This window comes from Biomphalaria glabrata, chromosome 17 (assembly GCF_947242115.1).
Source record: "Biomphalaria glabrata chromosome 17, xgBioGlab47.1, whole genome shotgun sequence".
Classification (NCBI taxonomy): Eukaryota; Metazoa; Mollusca; class Gastropoda; family Planorbidae; genus Biomphalaria; species Biomphalaria glabrata.
In genome coordinates, this window is record NC_074727.1 from 22,547,134 (window position 1) to 22,573,243 (window position 26,110).

Below are 26,110 nucleotides of genomic sequence, written 5' to 3' on the forward strand. Positions count from 1 at the left end.
GAGGCTAGTTATCTCCAGTTTCTTATTTCTGTCTTCCCATCATGCCTGTTGGCCAGTTCCTCTTCCTTCGTGGTTCTTCACCCCGATTCTGCAAAGTTCTTTCTCATAGAAAATGCATATTTCCTAGAAGTTTCTCAATAGCCTTCATAATAGCACACTTCCATGAAGTTGGTCGTTGGGTTTTTGCTCCAGACAGTTAGTCCAACTGAACCGATGTAGGCGTATTGTATTCCTTTTAAAAAAAGCTGAAAGTAAATTTTATTGACAATATAGACACAGCTTTCAACTTGTATGTAAAGGTTTGTAGAAACACTAGTGAAATAATTTAAATACAACTCATTCTGCAAACATGCAAAAATATTTTTTAAAATCCTTTTTAAAAAGAAGCAACTATATCTCTTAATAATGTAGAAGTTATTTACCTTCTTCGATATCAAACAAAATAATTAAATACCAGTAATTAATTGACTACTTGTAATTAAAAAATTGATTTATGTTTTGTTAGGTACAAAAAAAATAATTAAAGATTCAACTTGATTCGATAATGGGCGCTGGAGAAATAACGTGTACAAACTTTTTACCAGACAGACAGAAAGAGCTTATATAAGCGTTGTAAAAATTAAGGCATTTTGATAGACAGGCCTGTTATTGTACGTATGTTTCCACTTCAAAATACCCTCTTCTTTGTTTCATTCAATCATCAGATATCAGGCAGTTGGAGTCACATGACTTGATAACGCAGCCACCGACGTCTGGTGAGACATCATTAACCACGACCGTGGCTCCATCCTCGACTGTGGCCAGTTCATCCGAAGCACCGTCCACGAACCACAAACTGGTGGGTCAGGACTGCGTCTACGGCATGCTGGAGTGTGTCATTGACGCCATCTGTGAGGTCAAGGAGGACGCTGGCAGCAAAGTGGGGCATTGCAAGTGTACAGAAGGCTTCACTGAGACGGTGGATCATCTTTGTGCGAAGACTACAGGTAAAAATAGAAACAACATCGAAAATATTGAAAAGTTATTTTTAAAATAAAATGTCTATGAGATGACATTTGACAAAATTAAGGCATTGCCACACTTGATTGCACAGTACTTAAATCATAAATGTATGAATTGATCCCCCTGTTGGGGGCCTGTTTTTAAGCCTTGGCTCGTTTGCCAGGGCCCCTGACGTAATGTAAAATAACGTGTTAAATGGATATCAATGCAATGACTGGATGACTCATTTAATATGCTGATAAAAAAAATATTTAATACAATTGGGTATTTACAGTTTGTGTTGACGGTGGTAGTGATGGTATTAATGAAAAGTAATCATAGGTCTAATAAAAAAAAAACTATGTCATCAAATTTGATAAATAACAAAGATTATAAAAACCGTTTAACCATCCAATCATGTTACAACTCTAACACTATCCAGTAACCGCCTTCATCCACAACTTTGGCTCACAGTAACCCAACTGCAACACTGTCAGTACTGTTCATCCAGAGACATTCATTCTGTATCACTATCTTCCAACTCCATTCAAGTCAGGCTTTGAGTTGAACATCTGGACAGTAAACCCTACTGTTGTGCATCAAGCAGGTATGTCACTGTACAGGTCAAAGAACATGGGGCTTCCCAAACCTGTCGAGACCAATTTCAGCAAGTCAGAGGCAGTGGAAAACACTATGATATCTCCTCTTTCTATTGTCTATTGAATGCTGGGTCTCTGAGCACAGACGTTATCTTTATATTTATATTCGATTGTGTTAAACCTTAACGGTATATCATCTAAAATGGGTTATGTTCATATGTTTAAATTCAATCGTTATGAGACAAAAAAATAAAATCACTCTCCGTGTGATAAGAATAGATGTCTGCAAGCGAGACATAAGAGCCACAGGCATCAGTGAAAGTATGTGGGAAAACATAGCCAAAGACCGGAGTGCATGGAGACAGACTGTGCGTGCTGGGACAACCCTTGCTGAGAACAAAAGAATTGAAGCGGCCTTAATCAAGAGGGAAAAAAAGAAAGCTGCCCTGTCCGCTAGCCCTAAATCAGAGGCATACACATGTACGAATTGTGGCAAAGTCTGCCGTTCTAGAATTGGCTTGATTTGCCACACCAGATTCTGCCCGTCTCAAGATTAAGCCAAAACCAGTGACTCATTTGGGCGCATCCATTGCCTTTTGAGACAAAAGGAGCCATATATTAGATGTATTTGTCAAGGATTCAGAAATTCATCTGTGAAGAAATCGAAAATGTGGATGTATTTAGTTCAAATCTACGCAACGTAGATAAATATTCAAACACAAGCATACACATGGCAAGTACACTTATACCATGGTCAAACACACACACACTCTCTCTCTAAATCTCTCTCTCTCTAAATCTCTCTCTCTCTAAATCTCTCTCTCTCTAAATCTCTCTCTCTCTGTCACTGCTTGTAACCAGGGATTGATACAATGTGCCAGTGTTATCACTATCTGGCTAGCTGCCGCTAGAATATTTGTCGTGTATAGCGCCAAAATCCAATCATGTTTACCTGGCACTTTCATGCCACTTCCTTCAAACTTCCTCATCTGAAAACTTCTGGTCTAGAGATTATTTTATTACGTTTTACAAGGACCATTGGAACACAATTCTTAATGTGCATGTGTTCAATTGTCTGCAGATACAGGAATACAGCCAATAGATATACAGAAAGAGGTAGGTTCTTGCTTGTTGTTCAATACTTATACAGAAAGAGATAGGGAATTACTTGGTATAGGCTTAGGTCCAGTTCAAGTTTATTTATATATTTTTTTTAATTCACGAAAAAGAATAAAATACACTATAGAAACGAATTTGCTTTAAAAAATATTTCTCTCTTTATCTTTGAATAACTTCAAAATTGTAAATAAATTATTATGTCCTTGGTACATTTAGTAATCATATTCGTGGTGTTAATTAGAAATGAAACTCTACTGAAGCATTGTCTGATTCTAGTAACACATTCTATGCTCGAGTGTCACGTGGAAAGAGTTTTTATATGAATTTTTCCTGGTGTATGGAACTAGAGATGTATTTTCTTGTTATGTTTTTTGTATCTTTACTGTAAAAAATCCACCTTTTCCACATATTTATAATAAATAGTTGCACTCGGTAGTAGCTATTTGGTATCCTAACACAAGTGTTTTAATGAAGTGTTACATTTTAAAGAGTTACACTGAAAAGAGATAAGTTAAAGAGTTACAGTGAAAAGAGTTGCACGGAAGTGAGTTGCAGTGAAGAGAGATAGATTGAAGAGAGTTACACTAAAGAGTGTTCTCTGTGGCATTTTATTCTCTCTTCGTTTCCCTTTGCAACTTCTTGTGTGACTAAAGAGGTCAATCCTTGATACACAGCTGCCTTACAGGTTGGGCATATGTAATCACCAGGCGCCGTTGCATTTTCACCCTTCTTTCTGCTGCTGTTGTGTATGGCATCTGCAATCCGGGACCTTTCCTTTATGCTCGCTCTCCATGTGGATCTATTCAGTGCCACTTTCTCGCAACTGTTAGTGTCGATTTTGAAGAGCTTCATGTCGCGTTTACTTTAGAATTGGACGACTAGCGGCTCTCCTGCCTTCTGTTAGATCACCATACAGAATGTCTTGTCGACCTTGTGGCATTCTGTGAACAAGACCAAGCCAGGCAAGGCCGTCTGCTGTTGATAACAGCGCGGATGTTCTGGCACCCTGCTCTTCGTAGCACTTTCTCATTGGTTATTTTATCTTGCCCACTTTATTTTAAAGATCCGCCTTAGGCATCGAGGTGGAGGATATTTAGCTATTTTTCCTGCCATGAGTAGGTTGACCATGTTTCTATACCTTATAGCAGAGTGCTCATCACACAGATCCGGTAAACAAAGGCTTTGGTATTGTTAATCTGCAAAGCATTTTGCTCTTATGTAAAACGTATTTCATTGGGATATTTAGCTAGACTTGAATTCTTTGACTCTTTACAGAGTCTGCACTCTACCACCAAATCTCCCATCGTCATAACAGCCAGTCCTGGTGAGTACCAACACTGTCTTTTTTAATTTCATAACTAGGAAATCAGTGGGAAAGTTGTATTGGGAGTGTATTGTTTATGAGGTGATTATGTGGCCAGGACAACGACAAATCTTATTTATTTTTCCTTATAAATCTCAAGTGACATTTTGAGTTGGATAAACTCCGGGACGTCCCAAAAGATATTGAGATAATACATTTCAGGATCCAAACATGTAACCTCTCGCTAAGAAGGACTCTCTGCTCCTGAAACTGCCAGATGTAATAGACTTCACGGTCAGTGTAAGAATGTAAAGCTGATTCTAAAACTAAGAGGTCCTTGTAAAAGTGTAACTGTTTCTTGTCTACAACGGTTAAGAAAGGTGCATGCTCAGCACAGCCCCACAGCCTTTTTTTCTTCATTGCAAATGTCGGAGGATGATTCTTAGAGTAACATGACTTTGAGAACGACATAAAATTCAACTTAAGCTTGGGTATAAGGCGACAGTAATTATGTTTGCTTACCAACAGACACAAGGGATATAATCTAGCAAAAGCAATTTCGTGATATATTAATTATAAAATTGAGTTTTTGTTTTCCTGTGTAATCTCCCCTTCGTTGTAGGTTTTGCTCTAGTACGCTGACAACTGACGGTGGTTCACTTTCACTTCGTAATGACGCGGTAGATTGTGTCACTTCACACTTGGTCCCTAATTGTTGTTCTGTCGGGTACAGAATTTGAATAAGTTATTTCTCCCTATTTCAATTCTTAGATAAAGTTCAAACTTTGCACACTTATTCATTGTTTCTTATAAGGCATGAATCAATGAAAAACAACAATTAGTTCTGTCACGGGTGAATTTGTGTATGTATGTATAATCTATTTTTACAAAAGAACGAATCACCGGAAGTGAGTTAGTTGTCAAAAATAGAGAGTGCAGTGTATGATATGCCGGAAAAGTTCATTAAAGTTTATGTGTATTGATTGAGTTGTTTAATTCGTTAATTACAACGGAAGCTCGGGACACCTAGACTCATTGAGTAGGTGTAACAAGTTCATTACATAGTGGTAATTAACTAATTTTGTTTGATGTCAAAAAGAAAAATAAATCTTATAGTATTGATATATGTATGTATATGTGTGTGTGTGCGTGCGCGCGTGTGTGTACGTGTGTGTGTAAAATTGTGGAGTTCTTCCCTTTAGAATAAGCTTTGATTTTTTAAAAAGTATTTTTCTTTTATTTGCTTGTTTCTCTTTCTTTTTCCCATTGTTACTTTGTCTCATGTCTCGCCTCATCGAGTCTAACACAACTCTAAACACAACACGTCAACTAAGAGGGTGGAATGGTGGGTCTAATAGTATGATGTTCCCCACACCATAGCACACCATAAGAAGGGGGGAGGGCCTTACCTCAGTACTCCTCCAGCTGTCACCACCCGCACTTACCAACGGCTTTCTTTGTTGTTGATGTTAGTGTCAAGCTGACACAAATACTTGCCGGATACGTGTACCCTATTAATAGATACAAATTACAATAGATCGTCAACCATTACCGCAGACTTTTGATGTCAACGATGGCACTGCCTTTAATTAAGGGGCCCCTTTAGAATCCCTCCCTTGCAGTGAGTGGGCCTGGGACCGTGGGCTCTCCACATTTATTTCCTCCAATATGAACTTAAGAATAATTATTCAGGCAGCACAACAGTGCTGAGCAAAGGTTTTAGTAGAATCGCAAGGCCCCTAATGCCTCGAGATCCCCTCTAAACTTTGGGTTCCTGTGCAACCGCACACTTTGAACGCGTTTATCATAAATTGTTGCACAAAAGAATGATGAACCTTAATTGGGGGCGGGGTGGTGGTGCTAAAGTATATCATAAGAAAGAAAACCGTTCGCATTGATTATAGGTCACACCGTGGGAACTAGGTCGGTGACCAACTCAGACCAGACCATTACAATGAAAGCGGTATCTTTTATGTTTGTCTACTTTCTCGCCTATTTCTGACTCTGATCTGGTACCGCTTAGTCCAAGTGTTTGTTTGTCATTCAGGAACACGTTTCGGTGGTGTTGTTGCTTTTTGGAGAAGTGAACTGGTCGAGATGATAATTTTTTTTTTGCTAGCTGGGCTGGTATATTCCGCCAAATTGTAATCTCAGCCCTGACATGTAGATTCTACACACGTCTTAGCAATGCGACCCGCCCCCTCAGCCGTTATCGCTGGTTTGAAAAGAATAATCGTATCTACATGCCGGACACAAGGTACTGCTCTTCTTGGCAGACGTTTTAACTATTTCAACTCCTCCAAGATGTGTGTGATTGAATCTCGTGTTGTATGTTCTGTTCCGCGATATCGTTTTCCAAAGCTTATATCAACTCACTCTGTCTGTCTATTTGGTCAGATGGTTGTACATGTTTATTCTCCGACTCCCAGTCGATTAATTTATTAATTCTTTTACCTGACAACACAAGAATAATAAAAAAAACAACAACAACTAATTAGTTAATTAACTATTGGTAATTAATTATTTTGTTTGGTATATCGAACAAGGGAAAGAAATAGTACTTGATCGAAGTGGTTGCATAAGCTGAATTAGTCCCCTTTATATGAGGCTGTCTCTGGGGCTTAGTGAACGCAAACATGAAATAGAAGCAATAGATAATATACAATCTTCAATGTTCATAGGCTCTTCGCTAGCGGAGTGGTTAGCGCGTTGGTTTGAGAAGCCTGAGAAGGCTTTATCTTACAAGTTCGTATTCAGGTTCGAATTTCCTTTTTTTTTTTTTAAAATACATTTAAAAAGTGATCACCCAGATACCCCGTTCTTTCTGCCCCTTTCCAACTGGTCCAGACAAGTGATAGGACCATAGCGTATTGAGAACCCTAAAAGCATGAAATTGCGCTTAACAAAAACAATTGGTAAAAAAATATGTCTAGTCGCACAGATTTATTATTGTTAGTCTATATCTATTACAAATTTAATTACATGACTGATCCAAGCTAATTGATACCCATAATATAAGCTTCTTTTTTTTTTTAAAATATTTTTTGTGTATTCTGTTTGTTTCTATTGGTTGTTTAGAATATTAGATTGAGCTCGATTTTACCAATCAAGATACAGTTTGTACCTAATAGTTTGCTAAGCGAAACGAAACCATCCGATCAAACTTTGTCCTTCATCTACATGTATCGTATTGAGTCTGATACCATTATGCTCTACTCTTTCAGTAAATGTCATTGGTGCAAAAGTAAAGTATCTCATTTCTATCGTCACGTGACATGCGGTCTCTTCTCTCAAAACAAGAGAATGAAAGGTCAGAGCGGCACTGGCTCCCTTCCTTTCGTTTTCGCTTGAGTAGTTCCCGGTAGTCTCTTGGTAAAACACAGGTGTGGGGTAGTCACTTGAAGGAACTAGGGGGAACAGTCTCTAAATCTCGGAAACAGTCACTTTAAACTTCCCCTTGTCCGCTAACGTTTTTATTTAAACTCGTGTCGAAAACAAGAAAAAAACAGTAAAACTTTGGATTAATTTGACTTGTGTTGTTGTTTCTATATGTTTGCTTTCAATACTCCAGCTATTATTAGATCGTGTAGACAGGGGCAGGGAGGAGGGTACTATCAAGGGCAATGAGCCTACCTCTATTGTTGTTTTAATTGCCATGAAACATATCTACGTGTCCTATTCGCCCCAAGCTGTTGGATTTATTTCAGTATTGGGTTCAACTAGACATTGTGACCATGTGTTGATAATAACGACATTTGGCTAGAATTTGATGTATGTACATATTAAATATCTTTCTTGTACAGCTGATCTACATGGTTGATATCGTGGTGTATTATTTTTTATACCGAAGATCACACGTTTTTTGTTTTGTTTTGTTTTGGGCGAAGCGAATTAAAATCTCTTTGTTGATCAGTCTTTATATTTCTGTCTCCATCAAGTTTGAACTCAACTTGCAATAAACAGAAATGAATATTTTTGTCTTTAACATTTCGATCTTTCGGCAATTCATTGAAATCTCGTCTCTGATTGGTTGTTTCCTTTTAGGGAACACGTTCATCCAGATGCTCCAATTTCACGTCAATTAGTTTTAAAAGCAAGAGATGCTATCACTGCGCATGTCTGTGACTCGATGACACCGTTGTTCCGTCATGCAGACGTAGTTTTACAATCTACATCTTATCTGAAGGTTTAATAGAAATTTGATGCAAAGTGCACTCATACACAGGGAAAGTTTACTTAAAATTATTTTTTTTAAAGGAAAAGTAATTTGCGAAGTGAAGCGAGACCAGTCGTTATAGTAGGCCTCCACACTGACCTGCAACGTCGCACCCTGTGGGCAGTGGAGACCAATAGCTCCGTTGCTACGTCATACAGGCCTGCGACCTGGCGACGATCTATTGGTTATCGTTGCCCACAGGTTACAACGTTGCAGGTCGGTGTTGAGGCCTTCTATTATGATATTTTGCCATCGAGGTAAATAACACTATGGAAACAGATCTGTATTTATATAATCTCGGATTTATAGTAACTTTTTGATGTTGATAATATAGGCACCTTTTTTTATTTACCCTCTTCCGTGTGTGCACTTGGGGGAAAGCTTCAATAGAAGGCCCTCATCTATGATAATGTCAATAACGAACTGTTCCGAATATTAAACCAGATTATTTGTTAGGTCAATTCATCGGACGAAAACATTGATTTCACATTTGTCATAGGTATCCTTCTTCTTGACAAAGCCTGCATCTCCCTCCCCCAACCACACGTAGGTGACCCTTTATCCCTGAACGATTACTGTGGACAAAGAGGAGGAGCTGTGTAACCCTGGTTTGATCCTGTTGTTAGTCGTCATACAATGAAAATTGCTGGTCTGAAAGAAATGTTATCTTTTCTGTTCACTACTCATTAGAGAGTTAATTTTAGGGTGTAACCTCCCTTGAATCCGAAAATAGATGTTTTGGTTTGCGTGGGGAGGTAAAGAAAGACGTTTGGAGACTTTTTTTTAATTCTCTCTGTGTGAACCTCAATCATAGTCTCTATGTGAACCTCAATCATAGTCTCTATGTGAACCTCAATCATATTCTCTCTATGTGAACCTCAGTCATATTCTCTATGTAAACCTCAATCATAGTCTCTCTCTGTTAACCTCAACCAAAGTCTCTCTATGTGAACCTCAATCATAGTCTCTTTATGTGAACCTCAATCATAGTCTCTATGTGAACCTCAATCATATTCTCTCTCTGTGAACCTCAACCATAGTCTCTATGTGAACGTCAATCATAGTCTCTATGTGAACCTCAATCATAGTCTCTATGTGAACCTCAATCATATTCTCTCTATGTGAACCTCAATCATATTTTCTCTATGTGAACCTCAATCATATTCTCTCTATGTGAACCTCAATCATATTCTCTATGTGAATCTCAATCATAGTCTCTCTATGTGAACCTCAATCAAATTCTCTCTCTGTGAACCTCAACCATAGTCTCTCTATGTGAACCTCAATCATAGTCTCTCTATGTGAACCTCAATCATAGTCTCTATGTGAACCTCAATCATATTCTCTCTCTGTGAACCTCAACCATAGTCTCTATGTGAACCTCAATCATAGTCTCTATGTGAACCTCAATCATATTCTCTCTCTGTGAACCTCAATCATAGTCTCTATGTGAACCTCAATCATATTCTCTGTCTGTGAACCTCAATCATATTCTCTCTATGTGAACCTCAATCATATTCTCTGTCTGTGAACCTCAATCATATTCTCTCTATGTGAACCTTAATCATATTCTCTCTATGTGAACCTCAATCATATTCTCTCAATGTGAACCTCAATCATATTCTCTCTATGTGAACCTTAATCATATTCTCTCTATGTGAACCTCAATCATATTCTCTCAATGTGAACCTCAATCATATTCTCTCTCTGTGAACCTCAACCATAGTCTCTATGTGAACCTCAATCATAGTCTCTCTATGTGAACCTCAATCATAGTCTCTCTATGTGAACCTCAATCATAGTCTCTTTATGTGAACCTCAATCATATTCTCGGTCTGTGAACCTCAACCATAGTCTCTCTATGTGAACCTCAATCATAGTCTCTCTATGTGAACCTCAATCATAGTCTCTATGTGAACCTCAACCATAGTCTCTCTATGTGAACCTCAATCATATTCTCTCTATGTGAACCTCAATCATATTCTCTCAATGTAAACCTCAATCATATTCTCTCAATGTGAACCTCAATCATATTCTCTCAATGTGAACCTCAATCATATTCTCTCAATGTGAACCTCAATCATATTCTCTCTATGTGAACCTCAATCATATTCTCTCTATGTAAACCTCAATCATATTCTCTCTATGTGAACCTCAATCATATTCTCTCAATGTGAACCTCAATCATATTCTCTCAATGTGAACCTCAATCATATTCTCTCTATGTGAACCTCAATCATATTCTCTCTATGTGAACCTCAATCATATTCTCTCTATGTGAACCTCAATCATATTCTCTCAATGTGAACCTCAATCATATTCTCTCTATGTGAACCCAATCATATTCTCTCTATGTGAACCTCAATCATATTCTCTCAATGTGAACCTCAACCATAGTCTCTCTATGTGAACCTCAACCATATTCTCTCTATGTGAACCTCAATCATATTCTCTCTATGTGAACCTCAATCATATTCTCTCTATGTGAACCTCAATCATATTCTCTCTATGTGAACCTCAACCATAGTCTCTCTATGTGAACCTCAATCATATTCTCTCTATGTGAACCTCAATCATATTCTCTCTATGTGAACCTCAACCATAGTCTCTCTATGTGAACCTCAATCATATTCTCTCTATGTGAGCCTCAATCATATTCTCTCTATGTGAGCCTCAATCATATTCTCTCTATGTGAACCTCAATCATATTCTCGGTCTGTGAACCTCAATCATATTCTCTCTATGTGAACCTCAGTCATAGTCTCTCTATGTGAACCTCAACCATAGTCTCTCTATGTGAACCTCAATCATATTCTCTCTATGTGAACCTCAATCATAGTCTCTCTATGTGAACCTCAATCATATTCTCTCTATGTGAACCTCAATCATATTCTCTCTATGTGAACCTCAATCATATTCTCTCTATGTGAACCTCAATCATATTCTCTCTATGTGAACCTCAATCATATTCTCTCTAAGGGAACTTCTATTTTAGGAAAAACAGTCATGTTTTCTCAATAAGGAACTTCGGTCATCTTCCCTCTGTAAGGAAGGTCAGTCATGTTCTCTAGAAGTTAACGTCAATCATACTCAGGGCCGCCGCGAGGGTTGTGGCCGCCTGCGTGCGAAGTTCAAAAAATGGCGCCCCCACCCCTTTTTATTTTAGAAAAAAAAATTCATTTAAGACTGTGCTGGACACTGTACCTTAAGCGATCTTTGATTTAAATCCATTTTTGTAGACCATTCCTTTTTCTTTTCATATTCGCATCGTTGTCGTATCCCCATTCCCTCTAAGATGTTTTATTTTCAATTTTAACTTTGCTTTTTTGTAAAGAATGTGATGAAAAAGAAAGGAAACTATGTTTTTATTATATCATACTTTTTAGGTTTTATTTTTCATTTATATTTTAAACACTATGTATAGAATCCAAATTTAGGTAATGAAATTTCACTAAAATGAGTCAATTTTACAAACCAATGTATAATATGTCTATGGTATTTTTTTTTCCGGAATAATGTTGCCTACATAAATTGTAAGCGTTGTAAAAGTTTCTTCATGGAGATAGAATTGAAGATGCGGCAGGTTTTCGCTCAAGTCTGCAAAGGGTTTAATTCCGGACGGGACTCGGCGCTAAGAGTCTTCTGGCCTTTTTCTCTTAGTAAGAAGAGAGAATTTTTAATAGGCTAATATTAAAGTGTTTTCTTTCAGAACGCACTATTGATCCTAATATAAAAAAGTCGAGGGCCATATTAAATCTAATAATAAAGAGGCAGCCCTTGCCAATAGTATTATGCGAGGGACATTCTAGGTAGGCCTACATATTGCGTACGTACGTCTGTAATGGGCGTGAGCTTTTTAACAATATTCTTCGTGTTAAGTAAGACGTCTCTGTCGCGGAGGTTTTTTGTCACACAAAAGTCGTCACTATTATAAAGTGCAATAGGCGGAAGAAATTCGACTATTCTGAGACAAAAAAAAATCCAGAAGAATCGCACTAGCGGAGACATTTTAAAATGTTTTCTTGACAACGTTTTGACCCATAATGTTGCACAAGCGCCTCACAAAAGCGGTCTACATTTAAAACGATCTTATTAGAAGATAAAACGCCGTCTCCTACTTAAAAGATTTTTATTTTTGAACTTGTAATTTTCTAATATTCAAATAAATTACACTGAAAATAAAATATGTTTTCGCCGCCCCCTCACCTTGTTAGTTAGTCGTTGGTTTGTCGCTACAAACAGCTAGTACAACTGAACCAATGAAGGCGTTTTATATTTGTACTAAATAAGCTTTAAATAACTTGTACAAACCTCTTATGTGAACAAAAAAATCAATATAATTGTTATTACAATTTTCATAGACGGCGGCCCTGATCATACTCACTTTATAAAGAACGTCAAATCCTATTCTGTGTATACATTTACGCCAGCCATCTTTGACATCTCTCCTACCTTCTCTAACATACTCTCTCTCTCTCTCTCTCTCGTGTTCTCTGTTCAAATACAAAGTTATCCTTGTCTTCTTTATGGGAAACGTCTTGCATCTTATAGCTCTAGTGATCGTCATCCATACTATATCTCTAAGAACGTCATCCATGCTCGATCTCTAATGGACGTCATACATGTTATATATCTTAGAACGTCATTCATGTTATACATCTATAAGAACGTCATTCATGTTATACATCTCTAAGAACGTCATCCATGTTATATTATCTGTTAGAACGTCATTCATGTTATATCTCGAATAACGTCATCCATGTTATATCTCGAATAACGTCATTCATGTTATATCTCGAATAACGTCATCCATGTTATATCTCTCCATCGGGGAAAGTCATTTCTCTTTAATTGGAACATCATTCCTGTTCCCAGCATAAGAAAAGTCATTTATGTTTCCTCTTAAGGGAGCGGGATTTGTGTTCTGTTTTTAAGGATCGTCATTCATTTTATTTATATACATAGTCATTCATGTTGTCTGTTAAGAAAATCCTCTATCGTGTTTTCTATCTAGGGAACGGTCATTCATATTTCCCTCTCTGTTTATGGAACGTCATTCATGTAAGTAATGGTGGACAAAACAGAACACATTTTTGTTTCAAAACAACAACAACGTCTGAAACACCTTCTCTACTTAGCAATGAAAAATTCAACCGTTGTTTGTTACGAATTAAACTAATTAGTCCGAGTGTTAGTCCCATTGTCTGCATGTCATTTGTTGAGCCGCAGACTGACATAATAAAACCATTATGAGTTTTATGGTCGATCGATACGTGTACAAGTATATGTGGGCCCACGTGAGGACACATCGGGGCTCCGAGTGAAGTTGATGACTACTCATTGCGGCTTATTCAATGACCTACAATTTAATCCAGCCACCTGCGTGAGCCTGGGCCTAGCAAGACACAGCAGTGGGATATATTCGTTTGAGTCTTGACAGTGCCGTGAAGCGTGGGATATGTTCGTTTGACAGTACCGTGAAGCGTGGGATATGTTCGTTTGACAGTACCGTGAAGCGTGGGATATGTTCGTTTGACAGTGCCGTGAAGCGTGGGATATGTTCGTTTGACAGTACCGTGAAGCGTGGGATATGTTCGTTTGACAGTGCCGTGAAGCGAGGGATATGTTCGTTTGACAGTACCGTGAAGCGTGGGATATGTTCGTTTGACAGTACCGTGAAGCGTGGGATATGTTCGTTTGACAGTACCGTGAAGCGTGGGATATGTTCGTTTGACAGTGCCGTGAAGCGTGGGATATATTCGTTTGACAGTACCGTGAAGCGTGGGATATCTTCAACAGATAGTATCAGATCTAGACCTAGTGTTTTTGATATGCAGTGTGTTATGCGTTGTTGTTTTTTTTTTTTACAGTCGTGGTGGCGTTTTAGTTTGAATAATTTGTAGTTAAACCTAGTTAAAACACGTGGCATTTGTTTCAAGATACTCGTGTTTAATTTTTAAAATTTAGTTCAACCACACGTGACCTCTGTTTTAATGTATAACCACACGTGACTTTTTTCAAATTTATAATATTTAGTTCAACCTCAAGTGGCTTTTGTTCAAATTTATAATATTTAGTTCAACCACATGTGGCTTTTGTTCAAATTTATAATATTTAGTTCAACCACGCGTGACTTTTGTTCAAATTTATAATATTTAGTTCAACCTCAAGTGGCTTTTGTTTTAATGTATAATGCTTAGTTCAACCACATGTGGCTTTTGTTCAAATTTATAATATTTAGTTCAACCACGCGTGACTTTTGTTCAAATTTATAATATTTAGTTCAACCTCAAGTGGCTTTTGTTTTAATGTATAATGCTTAGTTCAACCACGCGTGACTTTTGTTCAAATTTATAATATTTAGTTCAACCTCAAGTGGCTTTTGTTTTAATGTATAATGCTTAGTTCAACCACGTGTGGCTTTTGTTCAAATTTATAATATTTAGTTCAACCACGCGTGACTTTTGTTCAAATTTATAATATTTAGTTCAACCTCAAGTGGCTTTTGTTTTAATGTATAATGCTTAGTTCAACCACATGTGGCTTTTGTTCAAATTTATAATATTTAGTTCACCCTCAAGTGGCTTTTGTTTTAATGTATAGTGCTTAGTTCAACCACATGTGGCTTTTGTTCAAATTTATAATATTTAGTTCACCCTCAAGTGGCTTTTGTTTTAATGTATAATGCTTAGTTCAACCACGTGTGGCTTTTGTTTAAAGCTAAAATAATAAGTTCAGTTACTATTTATTTAAACCACACACGAATTTTTGTTTAACCGTTTCGTGTTTTGTTTAGAGTACTTTAGATCTACTTGTTAGACTACACTCAGTAGGTTTTTAATTAACTACGTAATTTTGTTTTTTCTATTTTGTTGGAGCCACCAATTACCCAAGGCTGACCCTGACATTATAAACATCTAGTAATAGTGTAACTTCACTTTGTTCTAGAAGACGCGTTCTCATCCTATCTGTGTGTATTTCAATACTAAATAGTAAACAAATTCACTTGCCCCATTCTGTCTTACCATTACTGTCTTAGTAATGGCTTAACAATTTCAGAATGAACAGGCGTTTAAAATGGCATGACCTAAATACGTGTAGTGTTAATGGTCCCTAAATTAAGAACTATAACTCGTGTCATTATTAAGTATGTGAAATTGAGAGACGGAAATACTTTATGCGGTGTCAGGACAGGACTTGAAGTCTCTATTTAAGATTGACGACCAGTATTCTAGCTGTAGTATGGACGGGGCCGGCCTTAGGTAATTGGAAGCCCTGGGTGAAGCAAATAGGGAAGCCTTAGCGGCCCTAGGCGAAGCAAATAGGGAGGCCTTAGGCGAAGTGAATAGGGTGGCCCCAAATGAAACAGAAAAGAAAAAAATTAAGACCGAAAGATACGCAATGAATTATTAAGGCCATGTATCTATATTAAATTTTAAAAATAAGTTAAAGTCATATAGCGCCGATAGATCTAATGTGCTTCATGGCTGCCTTTTTTGCCTATGCCTTCCCTGGTATGGATAGAGGATGTAATGTTGTTTTAAAGCAGCGGTTCTCAACCTTTTATGCTCGGCGACCCCTTTTTACAATACCCCACTCTGCCGCGACCCCCCCCCCCTCCCGCTCACACACATACAGCAATAGAAGAATAGACAATAACAATCCATATTTTCGATGGTCTTAGGCGACTCCTGGCAAATCGTCAATCGACCCCCAAGGGGGTCGCGACCCACAGGTTTAGAACCCCTGTTTTAAAGGAACTGTTATATTTATTATATAATGTAGCTAGTCTTAACAGCTGCTTAACAAGTAATCCTAAACAATACTCAAGACGTGTGTTTGAAGTAATATAAAGAGGTTTCGACATCACTAGAATAGTATTTCATTCCAGTCAGTAGTGCTGAATCTGGATCTCTCTGTAGATCTCGCTTGTTTACAAACACTCATAATCCTATCTTACAATTGTTGCATCATAACTTAAAGGTCTGGCCAACACGTTAACTATTTTAGTACTACATTATTGTCTTGGTAAATAGCCCATTCGTCCAGCATCTTACCCTTACAGGAACGACTGTAATTTAAAAGTTACAAAGACCTAAGTGAAATTCTCTGACTTTATTTATGTTTCATTCATCGGCATCCAATCATTGAATTATTTTTTTTTATGACAGCGGAAAGTTTTCAAATGACTTAGATCGGTGTTTCCCAAAATGGGGTACGCGTACCCCCAGGGTGCGGGAAGAGTTTGAAGGGGGTACGTGTTGCACATAGTTAACTATGCTGATTTTTTTTTTAAATACCCATTTAGTTTATAAATTAGAATAAAATATAAGTTTTAAATCCTTTTTATTATTTATTTTAAGCTTTTACAAACTCAAATACGGTGATATTTTACATTTTAAGACTAATTTCTACACAGATCAGGACATGGATAGGAATGTTACGGCTTCCGTCGACATGCCCACTTTTTCAATGTAAAAACTAGGTTTCCGTTTTTGTAGAATGGATTTGATGTGTCTCTGGAGCATTAATTGTGACAGAGTAATTTAAATTTTGTTGTATATAGGCCTACTAAAAAATCAAATAAACTTTGATTGTTATTAAAATAAATCCTTTTTTGCGTTACGAAAATTTTAGAAGGGCTACGCATAAGTCTAAAGTTTGGGAACCACTGACTACGACCAACTGAATATTTATTTGTGCTCTATTTCTTTTCTGCAACCCACCCCTCACCCCTCTTTTTGTGTTTGTAGAATCTTTAACTGCATGCTGTCCACTTTACTGTGTTGAGCACTGTATTCTATTCGTTTCATGGGTTTGGAATAGTGTCACATTTGAACCAGTTGTCACATGTGCTGGACATGTCACTAGCGTGCTCTTCGTTTTTTTTTTTCCAAATAGATTATTTAAAATACTTAAGTGGGCGACAAATTTAAATACAAAGTTTGACGCATTCTACATCGCTAGATGGCTTCAAAAAGTTATCAATGTATTTCAACAAAGCTTGACTGAGAGACATCTGGAGAACTCTGCTGTTGGCAGCCATCGTTCATAATGTTATTGCTATTCTTACAGCTTTTTTGGCTGATTCGTTGTTATTGGTTATAGTTAACAGCTGTTATATTCATGGAAGGAACTCGTTATGAAGTCGAGAGCACTCCAGGAAACTCTTTCAGTGATTGTTGTGAGACCCGCTGGCATTGGGTTTGCAATAGGGTGTGGTGGCTGACTTGCACAGCGCTTGTCTTGCGAACCGAAGTATCAAGCCAACCGAAGTATCACAAGTTCGAATCCATGAGAAGACTGAACAATTTTTTTTTTACTTCGATAATTTTTTAGGATGTCCCTAGGTGAACCTTAGTTAGGGAAGGTAAAAGTGATTGGTCGTTGTGTTGGCCATATGACACCATCGTTAACCGTCAGCCATAGAAACAGCCTAGCTCTTCAGCATTGGGTGCCATGTCTGAACCAGGAATTATATATTTATTATACCTTTCGTTTGCTTTGTTAGAAGAGGTCTGTTTACTGAGTGTGCGTTTCGCGGTAAGTTTAAAAAGAAACTATTGTTTTTGTGTTTACTGAGCACCATGGAGTTTGTTTTTTTACCCACTTTGTAACGAAACTACCTTTTACGTGGAGGGTTCTAGTGTTTTGATTCAATGTAGCGCTTGAGTCATTCACCGACCTATATTCTATAATGTATTTAGACTCATAAAGGGTAGAACTGAACTCCCCCCTTCCCTTTTCCCTCTTGATATTTTGTTGATTGAGACCCAGTGCTCCAAAGTATGAACTCAGAAAACCGGAAGCCATGTTTGATTTACAACTATGCAAATTAGAGCTATATCACTTCACCTTAAGTATTGTGATTTTCTCGAATGGGAATTAGTTACGTAAGGCGCTTACTTAGATTTCATACAGCTCAAACGGAAATGCAAAATGTGCAAATGAAAGTAGGCCCATACAATGTTGTCAAACTAAATGGAGGGTTGGAACGACAGCGCTTTATTGGCAGACTATTTAATATTATTATATTTATTTTTTAAAAATATGAACTTGTCAAGTAGTTGCCAACAGTTGTTGTAACAGACGCGGCTACTTGGGGGGTGCCTGAGGCGGGCCCCGCGATAGTAGATTCGCTTGTCACCGTCACCTTCAGAAACCTAGAGCTGGGGACAAAATCTTACAAGCAAAATTGTACACGAAGAACTATAACAATACAGTATGTAATGCAGTCTAACGGCCATTAGCACAGTACCTACGTAAAGTACTTAGTTTTGTAACAATAATAAGGCCTACAGTGTTAGAGGCAGACGAGCCTGTTAACATGATGTGGTATACGCTTACGGTTACCTGGCCCGGGGGCCTAGCCTTCTGCTATGGCCGCCTCTGTAACAGATCGCTTTATTGGTGGAGTTTATTATGCTAGTTAATGAACAGCTAATTCTAATTCTATTGTTATTGTGCTCGCAGTTCTGAAGTAACCTGTCTAGAGACAGTTATAGTGCGTGTTTATTACTTTAGTTTGTGAAAAGGATTCTGACGAGGATACACGATTGATTTTTTTAAGCCAAATTAAAAATATATTTCCTACACTTCAACAAATCGGTGTCTTTCCATTGGATCTTATCGGCTCTGAAAGTCACTAGGACTCGAACTCAAATAAACTGGATTTATGCATACAAAGAATGACAAGTGGACATAACCTTTCTGAACAAAAAGTTTTCCCGCGTTGTAGTTCGTCTGCCCGATGACGTGGTTGCCTGAAGTGTGCATTCTCCTAGTCTGTGCGTATTTCAGTTTGCTGGCTCACTGCTTTGAAAATGTGGCCGATGGTAAGTGTCGAATTAGTGTCAGAGTGACATTGTACTCTTGAATCTGTTTTGTTTTATATGTAATACTTTGTTTTGAGCCCAAAGAAAAGCCCTTGCCGAAGGCAGGCACAGAAAACAAGAAAACTTAAATTAACCCCGGTTGGATAACGTCTTTGTCTGCATCAGACGTGGCAAAATATGCAGGTCGCAACTGGATTTGCGTAGTCTCGTGAAACACTGCGCTCATCCTTAATCTTCGGAATCATTATTTTGTGTAGCGATACTCTCAACACGGGTCATGAATACATTATAATAGGCAAGTGACAGCTTTAACCCATCGACTACACACTACACATCAGTTATTCAATGTTGGAAAAACATTCTCATGACGTTACAGACTTATAATCGTGTCGTGGAATTCAGCTCAGTTTGTTAATGTGGGTTGGGTAATGCTAGTATCCATGTATTTTTTAAAAAAGTAAAGCCCTGCCCCATGTCCGATCTATGTGGCAGATGATGTAATGGTCGTCTGTTTCTGTGGCACACGAAAACGAGAGCGTCATGTGGCCAGCACAACCACCTTTACTTTCCCCCAACTAATGTCAGGTACCCATTAGAGGTGGGTATCTTGTCTTCACTGGGATTCAAACCCAAACCTCTCGGTTCATAAGCCAAATGCTTTACCACTTAGCCCTCACATCTCCTAGAATTTATGTATATGTAACATTAATGATACACAGACCTAGATCTATAACCCTAACTTGTAACATTAATGATACACAGACCTAGATCTATAACCCTAACTTGTAACATTAATGATACACAGACCTAGATCTATAACCCTAACTTTTAACATTAATGATACACAGACCTAGATCTATAACCCTAACCTTAAATATTTTGTCATCTATCAAGGATAAAGAAAATGTTTGGTGTTGTATCATTAAATATCTTATTACATTTTAGCACAAAATACTTTATCATTTTAATTAAAGTAATATTGGGAGTAACTGCATGATTTGACAGACCTAGATCTATAACCCTAACTTTTAACATTAATGATACACAGACCTAGATCTATAACCCTAACCTTAAATATTTTGTCATCTATCAAGGATAAAGAAAATGTTTGGTGTTGTATCATTAAATATCTTATTACATTTTAGCACAAAATACTTTATCATTTTAATTAAAGTAATATTGGGAGTAACTGCATGATTTGACAGACCTAGATCTATAACCCTAACTTTTAACATTAATGATACACAGACCTAGATCTATAACCCTAACCTTAAATATTTTGTCATCTATCAAGGATAAAGAAAATGTTTGGTGTTGTATCATTAAATATCTTATTACATTTTAGCACAAAATACTTTATCATTTTAATTAAAGTAATATTGGGAGTAACTGCATGATTTGATTGTTGTTAGATATATCACTACCTTTGTTTATTTTATTTATTATGAATTCGATCTACATTAGATCAGTTTTGATGTAGATTAATGTTCTTAGGCATACTAGCCACCAGACAAAAGAGCATTTCCCTATTTGTAATTGTCTTTCAGTAACTAAACTGACTGTCTCAGCTGGGACAAACAAGACACTACAGCTTCCAGAGAATTCTGTCAGCCTGACAGCCTATGTGATACCTGCTCCTGAAACAGGTGAGCCATTGTAGTTCAATAAGATTGTCTGAGTCTGTTATTCAGAGGAACATAGGACAAGCTGTCTTCATCTTCATCATCATAATCATCATCTTCTTCATCATCATAATCATCATCTTCTTCATCATCATCTTCTTCATAATAAAAAAAAATAATAATAATCTTTATTATCCATAAGAAAATTTGTCTTGCAATTAGTGCATTACACCAAACAAAACATAACTAAACAAAACCAAAATATATATTCACACCACACTCACTCAAAACTTTCAAGTTTCATTTATATCAGATAGTTGAATTTTATTTAATGATTTGATTGCCAGGGGAATAAAAAGAGTGTTTGCATCTCTTTTCTGATGGCTAAATCACAAAATCCTGACCCAAAGGGTGATTTTTATTTATAAAATCTTTTTACCTTTATCATCGCATCATCATTGAACTCCATGTGAGAACTTGAAGGTTCAAATCATCTCTTCCAAAATCCCCATAGTTGTATCGTATGTCCTCATGCAAATTAAGAGCATATGGCTAGTCAAAATGGAATACAGCATGTCTGGGACAGTAAAGAAAGAAAATTGTGACATTGTTTCCTCTTCGCATCACAGGGAGGACACAGTAAATCAAAGTTTGACTTGAATTGTGTAATATACAAACCAACATCTTGCAGACCAGGTTATCCTCCACCAATGGGAGCCTCCTGTGTTCCAGACTCCATAGGCTTTTAGACGTTCGTCCCAACACTTAATCCATTTTTCCATTTCTATCTTGAAGAAGATTACAGGCTGCTCAATGGGTGATTTTAGCCCTTCCTGGATGGCCACAGAGTCTGAAACAATATAACAGTATAGGCTGTTGATTTTTTGATACTAAAAACAAAAGGAAATCTTTTATAGCTTAAACCATCTAGTTAATGCTTTGTCTTCTTACAGCTTGAGTCTCTGATCTCCTCTTCTTATATTCTATCTTCTCTAGCTCTATAAAGTAAATTTTGTATGAATGTTTCCTTGTCAATCCAAATAGATCTTACTATCTTTCGATATTCGTGTTTAGAACTTTACATCTGATGTCTTAAGGTATAAGTTTAGCTTCTTTACTGGGTGTTCATTAAACTTAAAACTATGTAATTTAAAACTAATCTTTTTCCTTTTAAATAATCTATTTTGTTTTAACTATAATATTTATAATATTACAATCTATACTATTTTAGTTCAATTAATAAGTTACTTTTACAAGACTCCTTGTTGTCTCTGCATCAAATTAAAACTGACTTTAATAGCAAGGGCCATAAGAAAACATATTGACCTCCCCTGCTTTGATGTATTTGTCTATACTGTGTAGGCAAGTCTATTCATTTTTTTTAAAGCTTGATCTTATGACATCAAACGCCTGTTTTGATATCTATAGCTTTACTTATAATACTATTTATGGCACATGAGAGAGGATAGAGATGCCAAACTCAAGAACCCTTAAATATTAAACCATTTTAGAGATCATAATTTTTGTAAGTTTAAACAAAAAATAAATTGTAAAATGTTCCAAGAGTCTGTTTAGAAGTTATAACTTACTGACGAGTGATTATTTTATCTTCCAAAACTTTGTTCTCAATTTAGCTAAAAGCTGCCTTATAACTTATTTGTGTTAGTGTGTGCCCATGACTGTCTGTGCCCCTCAAAGCTTCTGCTCTTGAAGCTGTTGTAGCTTGGTTCCATATTGGACACATTTGTTTTTTCAGCGTGAAACGTGTGTCTGACACCCCAATCCAAAAAAAAAAGGTGGACACAACTCCCTTTCATCTTATGTAGTTCTAGGTTAATGCATGCCTAGTTGCTTGGTGCTGCCCTGGCTTTCTTTACTTTCCCGCCAACTGTGTCAGATGCTACAATTCTCAAGCACCCTTAGGGTGTGAACTCAGAGACATCCTTAAAATCCAACTATTCAACATCTCTGCCTTCTATCTCAAACTTGATACACCTTGATTTGAAAAGTCCACATTTTACTTCACCACTTCACCTACCATTAGTCTGTTGAAATGTTGGGGCACCACACATGATCTGTCAACCATGTTCCTCCATTCCTATGTTGTTGTTTTTTGTAGAATATCTTACAGTGGATAGGCCAGTCCACTCTTTGATGTTGTCTTTCCATCACTTTGTCTGCCTCTTTTTTTCTTTTTCCTAGTTCTGTTTCCTGAAAAAAGGTCTCTGTGAGCCCTGAGGATCTTGTGATGATGTGGTCATAAAGTTTTAGTTTGCATTTTTTGACAGTGGTCATTGTGGAGCCCAATTGCCATTGTGATCCTGTTTCAAAATCTCATCATTTGTGATGCAGTCTTTATAGATAAAACCTAGAAGGATCCACGCTTTAGTACATCTTCCTAAATAAAATTTTTAGAAAGAATATGACAACTGAGGGAAGAGTATATAAATTTTCCTTGTCCAGTACTATCTTGTATCTGTAACCTAAGGTGACAACCCTCTCAGGAGATAAAAAATGTATTTCAAATCATTTAACCGTGTTTATGTTTTCAATTGATTTCTGTTTATTTAGGAGAAACATACACCTATGAGTGGCAAGCATTGGAAGTCCCCCAAAATGCAGAGACAGCCAAGATGGATGGGAAAAATACAAATACTTTGCATTTATCAGATGTCAGTATTTTTAAATGTTATAGTTTTTTTTTTTTTAAATTTTGATTTTAAACAGAATGATCACATTAAAAAGCACACAAAGTGTTTTATTATACTCTTCATAAATGTTTATGTATCTTAATGAAGAAAGCTTTAAAAAAAAACAAAGGTACATAATGTTTATTTGATACAATAGTATTAGTATTTTTTAATGAAAAATTACCATCTGAATGATATTATTTTTTTTGAGATTATTTATTAAATGAATTGTAAAGTAAAGTGTCCCTTTCACACCTTGCTATCTATGGGGCAGATGATGTTAAGACCATCTGTTTCTATGGCCAATGAACAAAGAAAACATGATAAAGACTGGCTGCAACAATCAATTAGACTTTACTTTCAAATGTAATGTATGCAGGTGGCAATGTCTCTTCTAAATAAATGCTTTATGAGATTAGCCATAGCCACTTTTCAACTAAAGACAGGCAACAATAGTCTGCTAACTTGGTTTAAGGAAACTCATTAGTTTTGAGTCTTTTTTTGGCTGCATCATCTAAGGAATTAGTTGCTTATCAATCTCACTGGTTTGGAGATGAGATGAAAATTTATTAAAGTGAGCAATATTTACGCTGCATCAGCCTCACCCTGTCACCCTTTTCCAGCAAATTCCAGTGACAGAAGAGGGTCCAGACAACTGGATCTGGTTAGGGGTGCAGTGGATGACCAGTGTGCTAACATGTCCCACAGTATTCCGAACGCTCCACAGCGATGGCCCTATTAGTTCAATTTGGTGACTTGGGCACCATTCTGCCACAGTGTAGAAAAAAACAACACTGGCAGCAAATGTGGGATGTGTGGCTGAGAGGTAGACCTTTCTTGGCTACTTATCAACCCACATAAAAAATGCACTATACAAAAGCAATTTTTAAAAAAGTACTCTCACAAATGTCACGGGATGGATGTTCAAATTCAAAGAAAAGGCTTTTAAGCCCTGACCAGGTGCAGGTGCAAAGAGAAATAAATAGACCCATTGGGGCAAAAGCTTTATGTACACATATTGTAAAATTTGTTGGTCACAACTAAATCTGCATAATTATATGAAATACTGCACTCATCCTTAATCTTGAAGACAACACCTTATTAGTGAATGGTTCTTTCCATTGACTTCTTGGGACAACATTGACCAAAGTCATAGATTGATTAGATTTAAAAAATTGTTTTTTAAAACATAGCCTCTAAACCATATTGTCTATTAAAAAAAAAAAACAAAGAAAAAGAATTAAAAATGTTTCTTTTTATACCCTAATGTGGTGGTATGCATAAAATGTATACATTTCACAAGTAGTTCAAGGCTTGAAATGTGTTTTTATTTTTAGAACTAAAACTTTCTTGTTACAATTTTCATACTTTTGAAGTGCCAATCCTATTCATGGAATGTTGTTACTGTTGTTTTTTTTTTTCTAGGAAAAAGAAAATGAAATATTAAGACAATAATATATAAAAATGCTTATGTTATTGGACTTTTGTATTTAAAAAAAAATGTTTCTTACTTTAAGTGTAAAGTAATTTTTCTTTGTTGTTTTAAAAATAAATAGTTTTAGACAACTGTTTTAAATGCCATCAGCTGCCCAAATTTGTAAGACAGTAGATTTCTTTGGTCTTTGGCTTTTAAAATATTTGTTTTACTAGCAGTTTATCACAATTTTCCCTGTCTCAATCTAGCTGGTTGTGGGCCTGTATGTGATCAAGATCAAGGTGACTGGCAATAACAAGTTTGGTGAAGCAGTTATAAATGTGACAGTCTTACCTCGTGAGTATGCATTTTTCATTCTTTTTTAAATTGGTATTTTTTAAATTTAAATTAAGATTTAATGCTTTTCAACATAACATTATTGTTTCTTTAAAGCATTAGGATAGTAGATATCTATGTTGTGCAGATAGATTAATCTTTTCCTTTATAAAATTAGCATATAATTGTTTTCCTAATGGAATTATCAAAGCAGAAATCAGATTGGATTAAAAGACTTTTTTTTCGCTGTTTATATTCGATTGTACTTTTCTAAGTTGGCTTTTTTAAAAAACTTAAATGGTTTTAAAGAATTTGTTAAAAATGTATATCTGTAAATATATATATAATGTCTAAATATATAATGTTTAATAATGTATAATATACTTTACTATGTTGAGATTAAATCTTTTGGTATGCCGTATAATAAGACTTCACAGACATTTTTTTAAAATGCATGTTTTAAGTTTTTCTTTTTGTTTCTTGTATGTTTGGATTCTTGCAATTATTTATTCGACTACTTCTACCTATTCAATTATCAAATATTACATAAAAGCTCATGCTCGATGACAACAAATGAATCAATAAAAAAAAATCAACCAATTAGTTAATCAATAAGTCCTAATTAATTAATTATTTTTTGTTATGGAGAATGTCTTTAGCTTAAGTCGTGGGTGGTATGTAAACAAAAACACTGCACATCTGTGTGAGTTCTCTTGGTGAATGGTTAGGCCTAAGTGTGAGAAAGTTCAATGTTTGGGTGGCAAACCTTCTTTCTAACCATTACCTTGTTTGAGTAGCAACAGTGGATGAAAATGATTGTAAAGTTTAATACCAAAAAGGCGAAAAAAATAAATTGTATAAAGAATTTGTTAAAACAACACCTATATTAAAATGCACTAAAAAGTAGAAAATCAAATAGAAAATTGAAAGCATTGGGTGTCTATTCCACTTTAAAACGCCTATGCTTTTGGATTTGTTTCTGTTGTCTATTTTTA

At 36.4% G+C, this 26,110-nt stretch overlaps 1 protein-coding gene and 1 long non-coding RNA gene across 3 annotated transcripts in view; one reads left to right on the top strand and one right to left on the bottom strand.

Annotated features, from left to right (window-relative positions):
- Positions 1-26,110, top strand: part of LOC106052009 (dyslexia-associated protein KIAA0319-like protein) — a 70,590-nt gene that overhangs the window by 16,680 nt on the left and 27,800 nt on the right. For both annotated transcript variants that reach the window (XM_056015352.1, XM_056015353.1), the window contains exons 5-10: positions 705-986; positions 2,662-2,696; positions 3,975-4,023; positions 20,601-20,699; positions 23,247-23,347; positions 25,049-25,136. In XM_056015352.1, coding sequence (XP_055871327.1) covers positions 705-986; positions 2,662-2,696; positions 3,975-4,023; positions 20,601-20,699; positions 23,247-23,347; positions 25,049-25,136 — 654 coding nt within the window. The remainder of the gene's footprint in view (positions 1-704; positions 987-2,661; positions 2,697-3,974; positions 4,024-20,600; positions 20,700-23,246; positions 23,348-25,048; positions 25,137-26,110) is intronic.
- LOC106056312 (uncharacterized) lies at positions 8,995-9,395 on the bottom strand. The gene is made up of 3 exons (XR_008775569.1): positions 9,320-9,395; positions 9,198-9,247; positions 8,995-9,021 (listed from the first exon to the last, which is right to left on the bottom strand). It is a non-coding gene; the product is annotated as an uncharacterized LOC106056312 (long non-coding RNA).